Here is a 17,134-nt window from a genome sequence, read left to right as displayed (position 1 = left end):
CCCAAATTTTTTCAACCTCCCAATTCTACCCCCATGGCATTTCTGTAATTATTTTTCTTTGTCCACCTCATCTAACCATTACCACATCACTCTGTCCACCTCACTGGATTATAGAGAGAGAGAGAAGGGTTAGAGAGAGAGAGGTAAAGAAAGAAGAAGAAGAGAGAGAAAAAAAAGAGATGAAGAAGAGAGAGAAATGAAGAAGATGAAGATTTTTTTTTTTTTTGGTAAAGTGGCCGGCCGGAATTTTTTATTCCGGCCGGCAACTTTTCGCCGGAGAAGAAGGGTGAGGTGGACAGAGTGATGTGGTAATGGTTAGATGAGGTGGACAAAGAAAAAGAAAAAAAAATAATTACAGAAATGCCATGGGGGTAGAATTGGGAGGTTGAAAAAATTTGGGGCCATTTAGAAATTTTTTGGGGCCAAAACGAACTGCCGGACACAATTCGGGGCCAAAACGGCCAGTTGGTCACAAATCGGGGGCCAAAACGGAATTAACCCTAAAATAAAAGTGGCGTGAACATATGGCAAGGGGAAAATAACAAGAGTTTAAAGAATGATCTGCCATGTTAACGACATAAATTACGATAACGAGATAATGAGAAAAAGAAGTCACATAAGAACACTGGACAAAATTGAGGGCCAATTAGCAATTTAGTCATGTTATGTGGCTATTTGGGAATTAACCCCTTTCCTTCAAAACAAAACGGTTCTCAGTAACTGATCCGTTGATCGGCCGATCAAAAACAGTATTTCTTGTTTCTCTCTCTCTACTCGCTTCCTTTATTATCTTCTGTTTTTAGAGAGAGATAGAGAGAGAGAAGTAAAAGCAGTTCACGAGCTCTTTACCCCTTTCTTTCCTCCAACTATTTATTTCCTCTCTCTCTCTATGGAGTACAAAAAAAACCCTAGAAAAAAAGATTGAAACTTCACGGACTTGAGCTTCTTATCCGTCTATTTCTTCAACTAACAGGTGTTATGATGATCAATCTTTTGCCACGTTTCTTTTTCTTTTCTGGATTCGATTGTGATTATTAGGGTTTTCTTTTTTTAGTTTTGTAATGTGAAACAGTTTCATCTTTTGAGGAGAGTAAGAAGAAGAAGATAGTTTGAATATTGATGGATCGAGCTGCCATGACCGTCGGTCCAGGAATGGATTTGCCGATAATGCACGATAGTGATCGATATGAACTTGTTAAAGATATTGGTTCTGGTAATTTTGGTGTTGCTAGGTTGATGAGAGATAAACAAACGAAAGAACTTGTCGCAGTGAAGTATATTGAAAGAGGGGAAAAGGTCAGTTCTACTGAAAAATTAGAATTCATTTTAGTTTGTAACTCTTTTTTTTATGTGATATCTATTACTGAAAAATTAGACAAAATTGATAGAATTTGATTCAGAATTATAAATTTCTTTTTGGTTTTGTCCAATTTGTGGTTTTTGGCTTCTTTGTGGAGTGGAGTTTAGAAACTGAGTCCTTACTTGAAAATGGAATTTTTTTTAGCCGATTAGTTAGTAAATTATGAATTGCTTGGTGGAATAAACAACTAGTAGATTAGATGTAGATACTAATTAATTTGTTCTCATGTGAAATTGTCTCACAGATAGATGAAAATGTACAAAGAGAGATAATTAACCATAGGTCATTAAGGCATCCGAACATTGTTAGGTTCAAGGAGGTCATTTTGACACCAACCCACTTAGCAATTGTGATGGAATATGCATCTGGTGGGGAGCTTTTCGAGCGTATTTGCAATGCTGGTCGTTTCAGCGAAGATGAGGTTGTTAATCTGGTCTATCATTTTCTTTCCTCACATATTGCAATTGCCTTTTTTCTATTATTCTTCGGTTCTCCTTCTTTCTTACCCTTTTGGGTCCCTTGAAGTTTTTATATCCATTTTTTTTTTGCTGCAGGCCCGTTTCTTCTTCCAACAACTTATTTCAGGAGTTAGCTATTGTCACTCAATGGTATTTGAAAAAGTCTTTTTAGTGATAATGGTTAGATTACATTAGGAACGAACTGGGTGACTAATACGGTTTGTTTTGTCATGTTTTGTTATGAAGCAAGTTTGTCACCGTGACTTGAAGTTGGAGAACACACTATTGGACGGAAGCCCTGCACCTCGTTTGAAGATATGTGATTTTGGGTACTCAAAGGTATTCTCGGTCTTTCTTTTTTCCTTCTTTCTGTTCTTCTGTGTACTCGGGTGTATTTTTACTCTCCAGACAGAAACAGTAAAAGTTGAAGTTACGAGTAACTTATTGTTTCAATGTGCAAACTGATATTTGTTTGTTATAAACATGTATTTTTTTTAAATCCCTAATTTAGTGGGCATACGCCATCCTAATGGAAAGTATGACTGGTTGAAAATGGATGTCATTCTTGTCTTTGTTTACTATATATTTTACGAAGTCATTTTGCAAATTTCTAACTTTGCTGCTTTTACCAGTCATCAGTGTTACATTCACAACCCAAGTCGACTGTTGGAACTCCAGCATACATTGCTCCAGAGGTATTACTCAAGAAGGAGTATGATGGAAAGGTCAGTGAATCCATAACCCATGATTTGGACCAATTGCTGATGATTGAGGTTTCGTATATGACCATCCGTGTGAAATTTGAGGACTACTTTTTTCTTTATGTGTTCACTATCCAGATTACACCATGTCTCTCATAAAAGATATAATATGTCAGTATAAGTAGAAGTCTTGGTATATACTATTTGATAGTAATCGAAGTCGGTTAGTGAAGAGAAAGAAACATGTTAGAGTGTTGAAAGGCTTGAAGCTCCAAAGGTGCGGAGTTTAGACTTTAGGCCCTTCGTGTTTGAGGTGGAGGGTAGATATGTAGAAGTACTCGGATCTCGGGTAGTTGGGTCAGACTTCAAAATGCCACCAAAAGTTCGAGTTCCGTGCTCTATGTCTCTTTAATTTTAATCTGATGAATGCGTTATGAAATTAATCAAACAACAGAACAGAATCTGAGGATTTGCGCATTGATAAGAGTGCTTTCTTACTCAAGTAACAAATGTTCAATAAAAGAGTAGGTTTAATACTATAATTCGTGTATTGTCTCATTTATGCATTTTAGGCTCCCACTTCAGTAAGAGAGTAGGTTTAATACTATAATTCGTGTATTGTCTCATTTATGCATTTTAGGCTCCCACTTCCCAGATCATCAAAGAACATAAAAAGCCTTGCAGCTCAGTTTCAAAAGACTTACATGTTGCCTCTATGTTTTCACTTTGATTTTAGATTGCGGATGTGTGGTCATGTGGAGTGACCTTGTATGTGATGCTGGTTGGTGCATACCCCTTTGAGGATCCCGATGAGCCAAAAAATTTCCGTAAGACAATACAGGTTTGTGGACTGTGGTAAGATCCCTTATTGTAAAGATATGCCAGTCTATCAATTAATTGACTTCGGAAATTGTTGTTATGATGCAGCGGATTTTGAGTGTTCAATATTCAATTCCGGACTATGTTCACATTTCTCCTGAATGCCAACACCTGATCTCAAGGATTTTTGTTGCAAACCCTTCAACAGTAAGCATTTATCTTTATTCCTAATTCTCATAAGTGATTTAACTGCTCCTGACTATGAGTTATGGATATTTGATCTTGTCAAGCATAATTAGCCTGCATCTGCTGACGGTATTAGTGTGAAACTAGAAGTTGTTTTCTTATTCTGAGTTTTTTCTTCCAAGGATGAGATGCTTTCTAAAATAGCATACGGTTCAAATTTCATATCACCATTTTGCTTTGCGGGTACCACCTGATTTAGATCAAGTTTCTCATTAGGTAATAAACTGCAATGCTGATAGAGCTGATTCAAATTTCTTATCACCGTTTTGCTTTGCGGGTACTGCATGATTTAGAACAAATTTCTCATTAGGTAAACCGCGTTGCTGATAGAGTTTGGTAGTTCAAGTTAGAGCTCCCGAATGGTGAAAGTCCAAAAGGTCCCGTAAAATGAGATAACTAAACAAAACTAAGTAAACTGTGGCTTTAGACAGATAAAGAGACAAGAGTTGAAGGATATTTTCATTTTGGATTTCTGTGTTTAGAATGATCTTATGTTAATTTAAATTCGTCAAGTATAACAGTAACTCCATATTTCTTCTTTATCTAACAAGTGCCACTGGTTTGATAATGATTGCTCGTTACAGAGAATAACAATTCCAGAGATAAAAAATCATGAATGGTTTCTGAAGAACCTCCCAGCTGATCTTATGGATGACAACACAATGAATCCTCAGTTTGAAGAGCCTGATCAACCGATGCAAAGCATAGATGAAATCATGAGTATCATAGCGGAAGCCACCATACCCGCGGCAGGAACCCGTGGTCTTAATCAGTATTTAACAGGTAGTCTTGATATCGACGATGATATGGAAGATTTAGAATCCGACCCTGAACTCGACATAGACAGTAGCGGGGAGATCGTCTATGCAATGTGATGATTCAAGTAAGTCAGTATTCCAACTGCTAGACTGATGCCAATCTTCTTCCTGTTACCTGTTCTAGTGTGATATGTTTATAGTACATAATGTCTGTATGTGGATATCTAGGTTACTGTTTTGTAGGGCTTCAGAATTCTACAGACACAGGTATGAATTTGCTTCAGTACCCTTGCTGTTGTATGGCCATTGTTGGACTCTTCATATTTGTATATTAGGTATTTGATTATGCACAAAAAAATGTGTTTGCTTGTATATCATATTATGAACTCTTCTGAAAATGATCCAGTTATATGAGGGAACCGACATAGTTGTATCGAAAAGCATATAACTATTTTAACATTCATTTCATAGAAGGATTAGCTGAAAGTTATGTTCCAAGACCTCCATTAATTAAGATAGATGAAGTACACTGTTAAAATAAACTCTGAATAATTACATACATGGATAATGTAAAGCTAGTTCAGTAACACTAAAATCTGATTTGTCTCACTGCAGTAAAACTACTCTGGTTTCTTCTTTTTGAGATCTTGCTCCTTTTCTTGATTGATTATAGAGCCAAATTTGTGTTTTAGTTTATTTAGTAGCTTCTCATCTACCATGGAATACAATCTTCTTCCTTGATCCTTCATTTTGTCCATGCACCTCTTTATCTGTCCTTCATACTTCACATATATTATTGGAACTGTCATCCCCATTAGAACACCTTCATTATCATAACAGAGTTTGAGTTAGTCAGCAACCTAGAGAGTTCTAGTCTAGAGAGAGATCTAAAGAGAGAAAAAGTAGACTAGTTTACCTATGTAGAGGAGTGAAACAAAGTCAAAACAGCTACCCACTAAGGAAAGGAGCCAAAGAGAACCAACAGCTTGAAGAAACCCTAGACATTCCCTCTCTGCACCCACATGAAACAACCATCTCACCCCTTCTTCTCCATACCTTCTCAATAGATTTGCTGTTTCTGATACAAATTTCTCTGGAATTTGAAAATCTGACACACTAGCTGCCTCCCTGGAACCAAAAACAGGAAAACCATTTAGAAATTTTTTCACTCTTCTTGTGTTTGTTTACTGTGTTAGTAATTAATTAGAAATAGAAGGAAATTGAGTTGTATACTTGTTGAAGAGCTTGAGTAAGTTTCCCCATAGGAACACCAAAATTACAACAGCCATGGATACCCAAGAAATAAGAGTGAGGAAGTTGAATTGATATAGTTGGAGTGCTACCCATGTAGCTGTTCCTGCTGCTAGTATTGCCAAACTCAGTTTCTTCTTCCTCCATAGTATGATATCTCTTCCAAGATCATTATTCTCTGCAACTAATTAACATAACATCATTGATTAAAACCTAGAGATAGAGATAGAGAGAGGAAGTGGGTGGTTTAGAGATAGAAAGTATACCTGTGGGTGGTGGTGTAGGATTAGTAGATTCTGGAGTTGAATCAGACATTGAAATAGACTGATGATGATGATGATAAGTTTAAAATCAGGAAAGAAGTATAATTATGTAAAATTGAAATGGTGTTTCTTCTTGTTCTTCTTTGAAGTTGCTTTCTGGTTCCTTGTTTTCTCATGATGTTGATCTTACACGTTGCTATAAGTTTAGATTACGTGGAAGTAGCAGGAAGACACGTGGCGTGCTATAAATGTGTCAGATTAGGTGGTTGGACACATAAGCGTGCCTGTGTTCTGTTCTCTCTCAGTTTAAGGTCCGTTTGGTGCGTTTGAAAATGAGATGAAAAAAATCGACTTTTCTACTGCAATTGATGGGGAAATCAATCCCCACCGTTTGGTTGAATTTTTATTTTTTTTTGTTGAAAGGACCGTTTGGTTGAATTGGTCTGATATATTTATAAAAGAACAAAATTGTCTATAAATTTTTGTTTTGGAATGAAAAATGATAAGTCAATCTTTTTTTTATCTTCATCTCTAGGTATTTTGTTAATTTGCAACAGTTTTGTGACACGTTGCAACTGTTTTTGCAAAAAATATTAAGTTTTTAACAAAACAAAATACAATTAGTTGAGTTTTTGACAAAAAAAAAAATTACAAATTTTGAGTTTTTGGCAAAAATAAATATAACTTGTATTTTTAACTAAAGTACTTCAAACCTGGATTTTGGCTTAATTAACTGTTGTAAAATCTGTAACCCCTCGGACCTGGCACTTGAAGGTAAACAATAAATTCGCGACCAGCCTAAGGGTTGTCGGTGGGTCAAGTAGTTTGTTAGTCTTATTTCTTAAAGAAGAATTTGGAAGTTGTATACACAAAGACTTGATCGAAGTGGAGTTTTAGGGTTGAGATTAGTAAAGATGGTGTGGGGTGCATCATTGTCTCCTGGGCCATCATTAGGGTTAAGCTCTTTCCGTTATAGCTCATTGTTTAACTTGGTAAATACGAGGACTTTGTACAACTCAATGGAAAAAAGAATGGGTTGCACATACAATCCTCTAATAAGAGAGGACAGCTGAAATGTTATCTCCGGTCAAGTCACCCAAAACCGGTCAAGTCACTCAAAACCGGTCAAGTCACCCAAAACCTTGTTATATGAGATGGTTGTATGTACAAACGCTTAATCCCCTCTGTCCTCGTAACATCTTCATTGAACACCAACACTTGTACAGATAGGTAAGTTTTACAAGACTAGACAGTTTGGGTGATCAGGCACGCCGAACTCCTCTTTCGTAAGCTGATTAAAAGTTTGCCAATTCCATTCCACTATGAAATGATTCAACATAGACACCATTTTTCATTAATATAAGAATTAAAATTATCATGAACATAAAACTTCCCCACTGTAATTAAAAATTAGATGTACATAAACTCAACTCACTCTGTATAGTTAGAGAAACCTAGTGGGAACTAATTCATGTATTCTAATTGGAAAACTATAGAACTCATCATTTCTCATATCTCCATTTCTCATTTGGAATGGAACCCACCATGAAAGTCCTCTGTCTTCAACTGTATGCCTAGCATCTAGTGTGTTATCCAGTAGTACCCCAATCAACAATGCCACCGTCGGGGCCGACGAAAACATCGAGTTAAAGATGTCATTGAACTGCAACAAAAAAAAGAGAAACGTTTTAAAGATTTTTATCAGCCATGTATTAATGACTAAAAAAGTAGACCCTTTTGAAGTAATTCTAGTACTGCAAGAAATGGAAAAGAAAAAGCGATTTGTCACATTTAATGGGTAAAAATGCGCACGAGGACGAATATAATATGACTTACCCATCCTCCAGGAGTTTTAACTGGTCCATGGCCAGCCGAGTTCGAGAACCCAATGAAGTATTGTGGAACCGATATTCCCAAGAAAAGAGAGATACCCAATATGTAGAGATTTCTCATGGAGTTGTTGTTCGCGAACTGAATAAATGAGATCCCAGTGGCAGCTACAGAAAACAGAAAAGAAGATGGTATATCAGAATTTGTAAAGTCGGTGTATTCATATCGGTGCAACAGAGGGTAGTTTCGAGTATGAACTTACCAACAAGTCCGAAGAGAACGCAGTACATAGCAGCAAATATTGGAAGTGGAATGGATGCGAAAAATGCCCCGAATTTACCTGCTCAAGTGAATAATTCCGTCATGGATTGAGCAATTTATAATATAAGAGAATTCATTATGTTGTAACTTAGTCAAAGAACATCAAATGACTGACCAAAGATGGAGAAGAAGATCATGAAAGCACACGACAATTGCACCACTCTCCTGCTTCCAACGTGGGTTAATCCAAGTAGGCCGACATTTTCTCTGAATGACGATGATTTTGTAATCACGATTAGTTCACGAAACATATGAAGATCAGAGGAAAAAAAAGAAAGAACGAAAAAGAATCACGACGAAGTCACGAATGTGGCTTACACAGATGCTGTAGTACCAACAGCTGCTCCAAATATACCATTAAGAAGCATGCTGACACCCTGTAGAGATCAAGAATTAATAGAGTTGATTCTTTAGTCACTTGCTCCATGTCTTTGGCATACCGAACAACCTAAGCAGTTCGACTGGGACTCTGCCCGGAATACGAAAATATACTAGAAACTCAAGCGAAAAATGCGAAAAGGGTGTGCATGTGGTGGTGGTGGTGAGGAAGGCCTCTGCCGAGGCTTTACTCTCGCAACTTGTGAGTCCAAGTACTTGCGCTCGAACTAGCATTATTTGACCATCTAAACACGAGCTTTTCACAGAACGAAACAAGCAGAAAGAAAGAGGTAGGAGAAATGGAAAGAGTCTATATTTTGTAGACTAACCTGCAGACCAATGCTTCGACTAAACACATGAGAGGGAGGGGGTGTAGCCCCTGCAAGTCGTGCAGCAGCGTAGTATGTTCCAGTCGACTGCAACAGAGAGAAGACTACTATAAGAAATCACACGAAAACTTAGTCGTATTCATTTTGTATAACATTAAAGAGATATAAGAAGGTTAATTGCACACCTCGGCTGAGGCAACAAATGCAGCTCCCATCATTCCAAAGACATGGCTAGCTCTAAATATCGGTGCACCAAACTGGAAAGGGTATGGCATTTTAATCCTAGTTTCAACGAGAAAAGCACAAAAAAGGCACCAAAATGAGTTAATTCTTCTAATGCGGAAGATGAAGTTAGGTCAATTTTACGAATCAATTTTGAAATATACCATGGAGCTGTTGAGATGAGGTAGGATCGATCAGTACGGCAACTCCCCTTAGTTTGCTCGCCCACATCGTTGTATGCACCACTCACTGTGAGAAGGGCAGCGAAAGCCCAAATGACAGCAATGCACATCAGTAAGGCGAATCTCTCAAGTATGGCATATGTGCTCTCGTGGACACGCTTTAAATACTGCAATTACAAATAAGTTAGGCTTAAGATTTAACCTTCATACTGTTTCAAAATTGATTCTAAAAATGGCGAAGATCAAGGTACTTTGAGAAAGTCAAATGGGTCACTTTACCTGTTGAGTTATAATAAGTAGAATTAACATGGGCAAACCAATCTCCACACAATTTGCGAGCTGAAAAGACAACCGAATTAGATATCAGAGCTTACTTTGTCCTTCAAGTTCCAACGAGTTATCCTAGTAAAGGGAAGGTGAGAAATAATTTACCATTGGGAAGCCCCTCTGAAACAAGCCAAGACCCACCACACAAACGACTGGAACAATCGAAACAGGACTGAATAATCTGCAGTCAAATATAAATGTTCAGAAGAACGAACAAGAAGATACAAATATATCAAGGGACTAGTGACTGTTTTCTAGCCTTGCTTGCTTAGAACTTAAAATGATGAGGTAAGAGAGGAAAGCTTCGTGATTATTGTATTGTTACCTTGTAAGAGTTCCCCATGCCTTACTATACCCAATGAGGATATTGAAAAATGACGAGACAATCAATGATCCTTGAATAGCTCTCATTGTATGGACAAATCTCTGCGAAAACACCCTGAAACTTATTAGTATTGAACTGAACTTGGAAATTTCGAACACGGTATATATGGTATGAGAAAAGTCCTGAGATGACTAAGCCAGAATGGCCGTTCTCCATCAATCTATGAACCCCTAACGAGATAAATTCGAGTAATGTCCATGAAACTCGTAACCAATAACATTAGAACTTCTCATTGAAGTCGTATTTTAACATACCTGATGCTCGGATGAGAATCTGCTATCAGAAAAATCTCGAATGATCGACATTACTGGTAGAACAAATGCAAACGACGCGCCCATTACAGTAGGAAGACGTGTCCCAATTAAGGTTTGAAGAAGTGTATTTATTCCTCCCATAAACAACAAAGTCTGAATCACTCGGGCCTTGTCTCCCTGTTTCATTTTTCCGCGAGTAGATAGAATTTTGAATTTGTTCATCAAGAACCAATAGTGAAGGAAATAGACCTATACTTACATGATCTCCACCCATTTGCGGAACGAGAACGCTGGCAATCATGACCGTAGTTCCTAGCATCACAATGTAATGTTGGAAGCCCAGTATAACCATTTCCGCTGTAAAATTTCAAATTAGTTCTGGATCGACCTAGACCTTAAGGAACCAACTAATACCTTTCAGCCAATCAAAATACTCATAATAGATTAAAACCGCTACGTATATTAGTTTTCTTTACGAAAAAAAAATACTTTTTAGCCACATATTTTGTACTAACACACGTGCAAAATGAATTTGCAATATCTTGAATTGGAACATTAGATTAGTTCGTTATAGGAAATCGATAAGATAATGTACATTCCGAATTTCCGATAGGAAGTTAAACCAATCGACTGAAATGGTGTGTTTAGATGCAAGATTCTTGAAGAGGGACATGTGGGGACTAGGAATTCATAAGGAATCTGGTTCGTGGGGACATGAGGGGACCGGGGATAAGCAAGAATCTGGTTCGCTAGAGCTGTTTGGTGTCCAAATCCCCAGAATTTTCTTACTCCCAAGGGAACTAAATTCCTACCAAATCGCCAACAACCCTTAGTTGGAGTAGTAAGAGATGTAGTCCTCCACTTACGAGATCAAGGGTTCGAGGCACGCTGCCAATTTCCCAAAAAGAAAAAAATCTACCAAATCCATTAATCCAAACACAACTAACTTACTCTCTTTCACAGCAAGAATTGGCAGAATTTATTTAAGGATTGAAAGAATTAGGTTAAATATTATACTACTCCTACAAAAGATCTGATTAACAAAAAAAACCCAACTTTTAGTTAACTTTAGTTTTTTGAAATTTAAATTAGAAAACATTTTAGGTAGGAATGATCAATAAGTATATAAAAAAAAAAAACAAGTAATAATAGGGGGAAAAGAAAACAGAGTAATAAATAAAGTACTGACGCCATGAAGGATTAGAGTGAATGCAGAAATGAAGTTGATGAAGTTGTTCAGCTGGAGTAAAAATAGTTCCTCTTGTTTCTGAAATTGGTGGTGCTCCTCCTCCATGAAGTGGTGGTACTCCTACCGGAGGTGGTGTATGGTGATGGGTCTCTACCATTTCTTCTTCTTCTTTCTGAAACTATGTGGTGAGTTTTTTTCTTTCAAAAAACAGCGTAAATTACTACTCAAAATTGAAGAGAGAGAGAGGGAGAGAGAGAGAGAAAAGGTAGTAGAGAGAGAAAGAAGAGTAAGAGGAATTAAGGGTAGTGGGGAATTGAGAAGTCAATAACTAGTAATGGGCAAAAAGAGAGTCGGTGATCATTAATACCAAGGAAGTTGCAGTGAATTTTAAAACTTCTTCTTCTTCTTGAAGAAACAAATGTTATAAAAAATATACTGTAAAATAGTAGTACTAGAAAAGAAGGAAATTTGGATGGTAGTAGTCCTTTATTTATTTGTTTCTCTCACTATGAAATGGGTTTCTCTCTTTCTCTCTCTAGAATTTAGGATTGTCTTGTGGGCAAGAATAAGTAAGATGAGGTCTTCATCTTCTTCTATTCTTCTTCTTCAAGAAGTGGCAAGGTAACAGTGGAAAGGGACCCACATGTGATTCTGTTGACTACCTTCCAATTTCTCATTTCTCAAGTGGAGATCATGCATGTGGATTGCATATGTGTTAGTTATATGGGTTAATTCCGTTTTGGCCCCCGATTTGTGACTAACTCGCCGTTTTGGTTCTTATAAGTGTCCGACAGTTTGTTTTGGCCTCCGATTTGTGACCAACTCGCCGTTTTGGCCCCATAAGTGTCCGACAGTTCGTTTTGGCCCCAAAAATTTCCTATTTGGCCCAAATTTTATCCAACCTCTCAATTCTACCCCAATGGCATTTCTGTAATTTATATTTTTTCTTTTTGTTTGTCCACCTCATCTAATCTCTCCTCCACCACACCACCTCCTCTCCACCTCACCCTTCTTCTCCGGCGGAATGTTGCCGGCCGAAATTTCTTGTTTTTGTTGAGTGTTGAATTGGAGATGTTCTCAGTTACTAAGAACATCTCCAAATAATTCTGTTTTGGCCCCCGAGGGTGAGGTGGAGAGGAGGTGGTGTGGTGGAGGAGAGATAAGATGAAGTGGCTGATAAATAAAGGTGCGATGTGGTTTTACTTGTTTTTAACCTTTTTTCACAAATAATTCTGTTTTGGCCCCCGAGGATAATTTCGTCAAAAATTTAGCCCTTAGGGCTAAAACGAACTGCCGGACACAATTGGGGGACAAAACGGCCAGTTAGTCACAAATTGGGGGCCAAAACGGAATTAACCTTAGTTATATTATGTAGTTAGAGCATGTCCAATGCAACGCTCCGGCCATCCAAGAGTTTTTGAGTTTTTTTTTTTTTTTTTGTAAAAAACTCCCTCCAATGTAACACTCAATTTGGATCTCAAAATGACGTGATATCATTTAATGTTTAAATATCTAAAAAAAAAACTCCATATTTGAATCTTTTTTTTTAAGGTCTCAATTGGTCACTCAATATTAAAAGCAAATCTAACCATCTAGAAACCACACCTAAGTTATTTTTAAGTTTTTAGAGTGTTGCATTGGAGATGTCTTTTGAATTGAGGATCACAGCAACATTAACATCTAGGAAAGAGAAACTCAATTGAGCCTTGACGCATAGGACAATTAATTTTTTTTTTTTTTAAATTTTGCATTAGAGATGTTCTTAGTAACTAAGAGCATCTCCAATTCAACACTCAACAAAAACTCAATTAATTCAATGTGTCAAGTATGAATTGAATTTCTCTTTCCTAGGTGCCACTATTGAGATACTCAATTCAAAATACTTCTCCAATGCAACACTAAAAAACCTTAACATTTACTTTTAGATTTACTCTTGTTTCTTATTTTAATATATAAAATGATGATGTGGACCAATTGAGATACAACAATAAATGTTGAGATACTCAAAAGAAAACTCAAGTGTTGCATTGGAAAGTGTTTTTTGTTAAAAACTCAAATAATAGTACGTGACAAATTGAGTTTTTCAAGTTGAGTATCGCATTGGAGATGCTCTAATACACAAAAAAACAAGGAAAATTTAGTCAAAATTTCCTTAAAATAATTTTGTTAAAAATAGTTCATCAATTTTTTTAGGCTTCAGCTTCTTGTGGCAGTTGTGTCATTTTTATTTCAGTGAAAAGACTAAATTAACTTTGGTCAAGAAAATGAAAATTTTCTTTTTTCAAATTTATTTTCCTCTTTCTCTCTCTTCACCAACGTTTGTCACAATCAGTGAAAATTAGCGTTGGATCGTTGATTTCATGTTCAAAGCAAAGAATTAAGGGCTTCAATTTCAAATTTGAATTAAGTAGTAAGTTATTACCACTTAATCTTATGTATATTTGAATGTTGCTTTGTTTGTAGTTTTTGTATTTCATCTCAAAACCCAAAGAACCATTAGGGATTTCATATTCAAAATCTAATCATTTAGTAAGTCATACTTATTAACCATATACAAATGTGAATATTGTTTTTGTTTTAATCTTTTTATATAAAGAATGGGTCTAGGTATTCAAGTTCATGTAGTTATTTCGTCAATATATTTGTGAACATGAAGTGTTTGATAAATGTCTTTAAGCACAGATATGAGCATTCTATATTGGAGTTGTATATGAACTGTGTTTGTTACTTGTGATGAGGAAGTAGTATATCTGAGCAGTCTATATCTGAATTGTATTTAAACCATGTGTTTGTTACATGTAGTGAGCAAGTAGTATATCACATTACACTTACATTAATATTTTGTTCTCATTATTTCAACTTAACGCAAACACCTTGCAAGCACATTGAAAACACCTTGCAGAGTCTTGAAAACACCTTGTAGAGCCTTGCAAACACCTTGCAAACACCTTGCAAACACCTTGCAACTAACTCATTGCAAAAAAAAATTTGAATGGATTTCATTAAAGCCAAATCTTACATGTTTCTTTTAAACTTTTTCAATAGTTCTCGAAGTTAACTAAAACGCTAAAATCGAAAGTATCCATCTTTAATGCTTCTTCTGAAATGTTTATATTCTCAATGAGCATCCGATGTCAAAGAAGGATATCATTGGTTATCATTGGTCACTTTTAGTATTGAAAATGAAATATGGAAATGGTATCACTTAAACTCCATGATGTCATACGATGAGAATCGTAAGATCAAGGCTGTCAAATTCTACACATGTGCGAAGAAAATGGTAAACTTCAACTCTTGATTTGCTTTATACTGGATAGTGTAATTTAACTTATACTAAAATGTTTAAAACTAAGTATTTATTTTATATTGTAGATAAACATTGTGGATGACTTTCTTCATTTAGCTTATAATAATTCGCGTCCAAAACCTCCTTCATGAATAATGAGAATGCAAGTAGATTGTCCTCAACAATTAGAAATTTCGTAAATATAAATTCATCATTTTTTAGGATACATACCAATGAATCATCAGAAGTAATGATTTTGATTATTTATCAACTCAATGACTTGTATTTTCTTTACAAAGTCGATTGTGTTTTATAAGTGTGTCAGTTTATTTCAAATATCACAAAGGGCAATGATATTGAAAAAATGGAGGTTGAACCATTTGAGATGACAAAATTTAAAGGAATGATAATTGCTGATGTAATCTCAGAAGATAAATACTACTGGTCTAAATAAAAAAAAAATTGTTTGAATTTGTCTCTTGGATGTGAAACTTTTGATGAATGAATAAATGTGTTTCTTGGATGTGAATATTTTGTTGAAGATTGTGATATGAAATGTGATTTATGATAATTGAATTAGATCAATGTTTGTCTTCTTTTTGTTTTCATGTTTGTCTTTACTTTGGGTTGTTAATAGATTGTAAACACCTTGTAGTGCCTTGCAAACACCTTGCAGAGTCTTGCAATGACCTTGTAGTGTCTTGCAAACACCTTGCAGTGCCTTGCGAAAGGTTTGTAAATTACTTTTTGAATTGATTGAAAGGGTTCAAAAAATAATTACATAATGCTTAAATGTTTCTTTTAATATTTTTAAATAGATTCTAAATTTGAAACACGTAAAGTTGCATTTTTTTCAACTATTAGTTGTTTTTAAATTTGTACAAGAAAGGGTCTCCGCCTCTGAACCGCCGTACAAAGAAGGTCAACAACAACTACCAGATAAATTTCAAGCTCTTAAAGTTACATTTTTTTAATACTATTATTGCTTTGAATATTCTTGCAAACACCTTGATGTTCCTTACAAACACCTTGATGTTCCTTACAAACACCTTGCAGTGTCTTGCAAACACCCTGCAAACTTCCAAAGCTTTCATGAAGTTTTGAATTTGAACATAAATACCTATCATGATTGTCCAGAAGAAACATTCTTCATAGGCATTGCAGCATTTCATCAAACAACTTCTCAACTATTTCAACCAACCCAAATTTTGTACAACCGACTAACATTGCATTCCAAGCAACGACATCTATTTCAAGCATTTTATCAAACACATTTTTTCCATCAACTATACTTCCATAAGTTCCATATAAATCCAACAAAAACTTAAGCATAATGTTTGGTGTTCAATTAAACTAAGTAATCGGATAGAAGTATTTAGTGTTACCTTGAAATAATAGCAAAAACTTCTTCTCGAATAAAAATTGAGAAGAAATTTTGTTTGAATCCTCAAAGAACTCTAACAAACTTGTTTAACATATAATTGGAACTTCTCTCTCTAGAATGAATTTTCTGAACAAAAACTAGCTAAGTCCAAACAACGAGCAAAGGAGACTCATACAATCTAAACCTAAAATTGATTGATGATTTGTTAGTTCCCTCGTCGAATTTTAGCTGGAAAATTTCGAAAGAATTTCTCCCTCTTCGGGCTGCATTTTTCTCTCGTTTAGGTTGTTAAACTTTGTTTTTTAAGTTTTAGGAGTAATTTAGTTATTTAATCAGGGATAATTTAATAATTAGAAAATGAACTGAATTTGAAATTGGGCTGGAGGAATATTTAAAAAAACATATTTGGTGCCTATCTATTGAGCTGCAATATCACTGTCAAAACAATTGTTAATTAAGTTCATATTCCAGATATTATTAGTGATGAGTTGAGCAACCCATTCAAGATTCGAGCCGCTCTGATTAGTGAGGGGAGGAGGATGGTTGGGAATCCAATAATCATGTCAGATATTGATGTGACTACCTTTGTTAATATCCCAGAAGATAATACCCTCCACTTGACTGAACTGTTTACTGATAGATTTCCACGGTCAGGAGTGGTTCGATTTGGGAGGAGTGAGTTTGTTTGATTTGGGGAAATACTTGCCTTTGAGAACTTGAACCCAGATCGTCTGAGGGTTGTTGAGCAGCCGCCAGTTGAGTTTGTCGAGGAATGATTGATTATCCAGAAGAGGGAGACGAAACCCTAATCCGCCTAATTTTCGATGCTTGCAGATGGCAGACCAGTTTATAGTGTGGAAGGTTTTGGATTTTCCCCACCAGAAAGTCCTTTGGAGGGACTCAATGCTGGTGCAAATGCCTTTACAGATAGCAAAGCACTGCATTTGGTGCAATGACTATTGACTAGAGTCAAACAAAGTCCATCCGGTCATAGCCCTTTTACCAAATGTTTTTAGCAGCGCCTTTGGACAAAATGGTTGCCCCAACTTGTAGTCAACTTGATACTTTCATTCTCAAATTTGTCAAAATGTTTTTTTTTAGCCAAGGGAAACAATTCCATTCATAAGTGATAAAATCACAATGTTACATAGATGATAATTCTTATTTCTCTCCTCTGAAAACTTCATGAGA

General features: G+C 36.0%; 3 protein-coding genes across 7 annotated transcripts; 1 reads left to right on the top strand and 2 right to left on the bottom strand.

Moving 5' to 3' along the window:
• The first annotated feature begins 684 nt into the window (after nt 1-684).
• LOC147564839 (serine/threonine-protein kinase SAPK10) lies at nt 685-6,378 on the top strand. Of its 2 annotated transcripts, XM_086650447.1 has the most exons (9): nt 694-973; nt 1,055-1,296; nt 1,605-1,781; nt 1,915-1,968; nt 2,065-2,157; nt 2,451-2,543; nt 3,256-3,360; nt 3,447-3,545; nt 4,169-6,378. In XM_086650447.1, exons 2-9 carry the CDS (start codon nt 1,120-1,122, stop codon nt 4,457-4,459), a joined length of 1,089 nt encoding a protein of 362 aa, XP_086506573.1. In that variant the 5' UTR covers nt 694-973; nt 1,055-1,119; the 3' UTR covers nt 4,460-6,378. The 2 variants fall into 2 exon arrangements, with proteins under 2 accessions (XP_086506578.1, XP_086506573.1); XM_086650452.1 differs by having other exon boundaries at nt 685-1,296.
• Nucleotides 4,819-5,998, bottom strand: RTNLB13 (Reticulan like protein B13). Of its 2 annotated transcripts, none has more exons than XM_086650460.1 (4): nt 5,860-5,998; nt 5,576-5,777; nt 5,259-5,470; nt 4,819-5,165 (listed from the first exon to the last, which is right to left on the bottom strand). In XM_086650460.1, the coding sequence occupies exons 1-4, from the start codon at nt 5,906-5,908 to the stop codon at nt 4,963-4,965; spliced, it is 666 nt and encodes a 221-aa protein (XP_086506586.1). In that variant the 5' UTR covers nt 5,909-5,998; the 3' UTR covers nt 4,819-4,962. The 2 variants fall into 2 exon arrangements, with proteins under 2 accessions (XP_086506586.1, XP_086506593.1); XM_086650467.1 differs by having other exon boundaries at nt 5,576-5,771; nt 5,860-5,972.
• Nucleotides 6,379-7,184: 806 nt separating the features above from the next.
• PDE135 (Xanthine/uracil permease family protein) lies at nt 7,185-11,867 on the bottom strand. 3 transcript variants are annotated; one of them, XM_086650432.1, is made up of 15 exons: nt 11,641-11,834; nt 11,274-11,470; nt 10,344-10,441; nt 10,085-10,261; nt 9,771-9,871; nt 9,551-9,626; nt 9,398-9,457; nt 9,101-9,285; nt 8,900-8,996; nt 8,715-8,801; nt 8,326-8,384; nt 8,123-8,214; nt 7,949-8,026; nt 7,693-7,853; nt 7,185-7,519 (listed from the first exon to the last, which is right to left on the bottom strand). In XM_086650432.1, the coding sequence occupies exons 2-15, from the start codon at nt 11,428-11,430 to the stop codon at nt 7,301-7,303; spliced, it is 1,647 nt and encodes a 548-aa protein (XP_086506558.1). In that variant the 5' UTR covers nt 11,431-11,470; nt 11,641-11,834; the 3' UTR covers nt 7,185-7,300. The 3 variants fall into 3 exon arrangements, with proteins under 3 accessions (XP_086506558.1, XP_086506562.1, XP_086506550.1); XM_086650436.1 differs by having other exon boundaries at nt 10,344-10,892; nt 11,004-11,867; XM_086650424.1 differs by having other exon boundaries at nt 11,274-11,858.
• Between the last annotated feature and the right edge of the window lie 5,267 nt (nt 11,868-17,134).

This window comes from Eschscholzia californica, unplaced genomic scaffold (assembly GCF_041429995.1).
Source record: "Eschscholzia californica isolate CP2 unplaced genomic scaffold, dmEscCali1.0.p SCAF_1, whole genome shotgun sequence".
NCBI classification, from domain to species: domain Eukaryota; kingdom Viridiplantae; phylum Streptophyta; class Magnoliopsida; order Ranunculales; family Papaveraceae; genus Eschscholzia; species Eschscholzia californica.
Note: the sequence above shows the minus strand (reverse complement) of the source record. Positions and strands in the feature narration are given on the sequence as shown.

Bases quoted from the DNA above. Each gene is read 5' to 3' on its own strand.
- LOC147564839 (XM_086650452.1), top strand. From the start codon at position 1,120: ATGGATCGAGCTGCCATGACCGTCGGTCCAGGAATGGATTTGCCGATA. The intron at 1,782-1,914 runs GTTGTTAATCTG...TTTTTGCTGCAG, and splicing joins GTCGTTTCAGCGAAGATGAG to GCCCGTTTCTTCTTCCAACA. The intron at 2,158-2,450 runs GTATTCTCGGTC...TGCTTTTACCAG, and splicing joins GTGATTTTGGGTACTCAAAG to TCATCAGTGTTACATTCACA.
- RTNLB13 (XM_086650460.1), bottom strand. From the start codon at position 5,908: ATGTCTGATTCAACTCCAGAATCTACTAATCCTACACCACCACCCACA. The intron at 5,778-5,859 runs GTATACTTTCTA...TATGTTAATTAG, and splicing joins TCCTACACCACCACCCACAG to TTGCAGAGAATAATGATCTT. The intron at 5,166-5,258 runs GTAAACTAGTCT...ATGATAATGAAG, and splicing joins TGTTTCACTCCTCTACATAG to GTGTTCTAATGGGGATGACA.
- PDE135 (XM_086650424.1), bottom strand. From the start codon at position 11,430: ATGGTAGAGACCCATCACCATACACCACCTCCGGTAGGAGTACCACCA. The intron at 8,802-8,899 runs GTGTGCAATTAA...TCTCTGTTGCAG, and splicing joins CATTTGTTGCCTCAGCCGAG to TCGACTGGAACATACTACGC. The intron at 8,385-8,714 runs GTTAGTCTACAA...TGATCTCTACAG, and splicing joins GTCGAAGCATTGGTCTGCAG to GGTGTCAGCATGCTTCTTAA.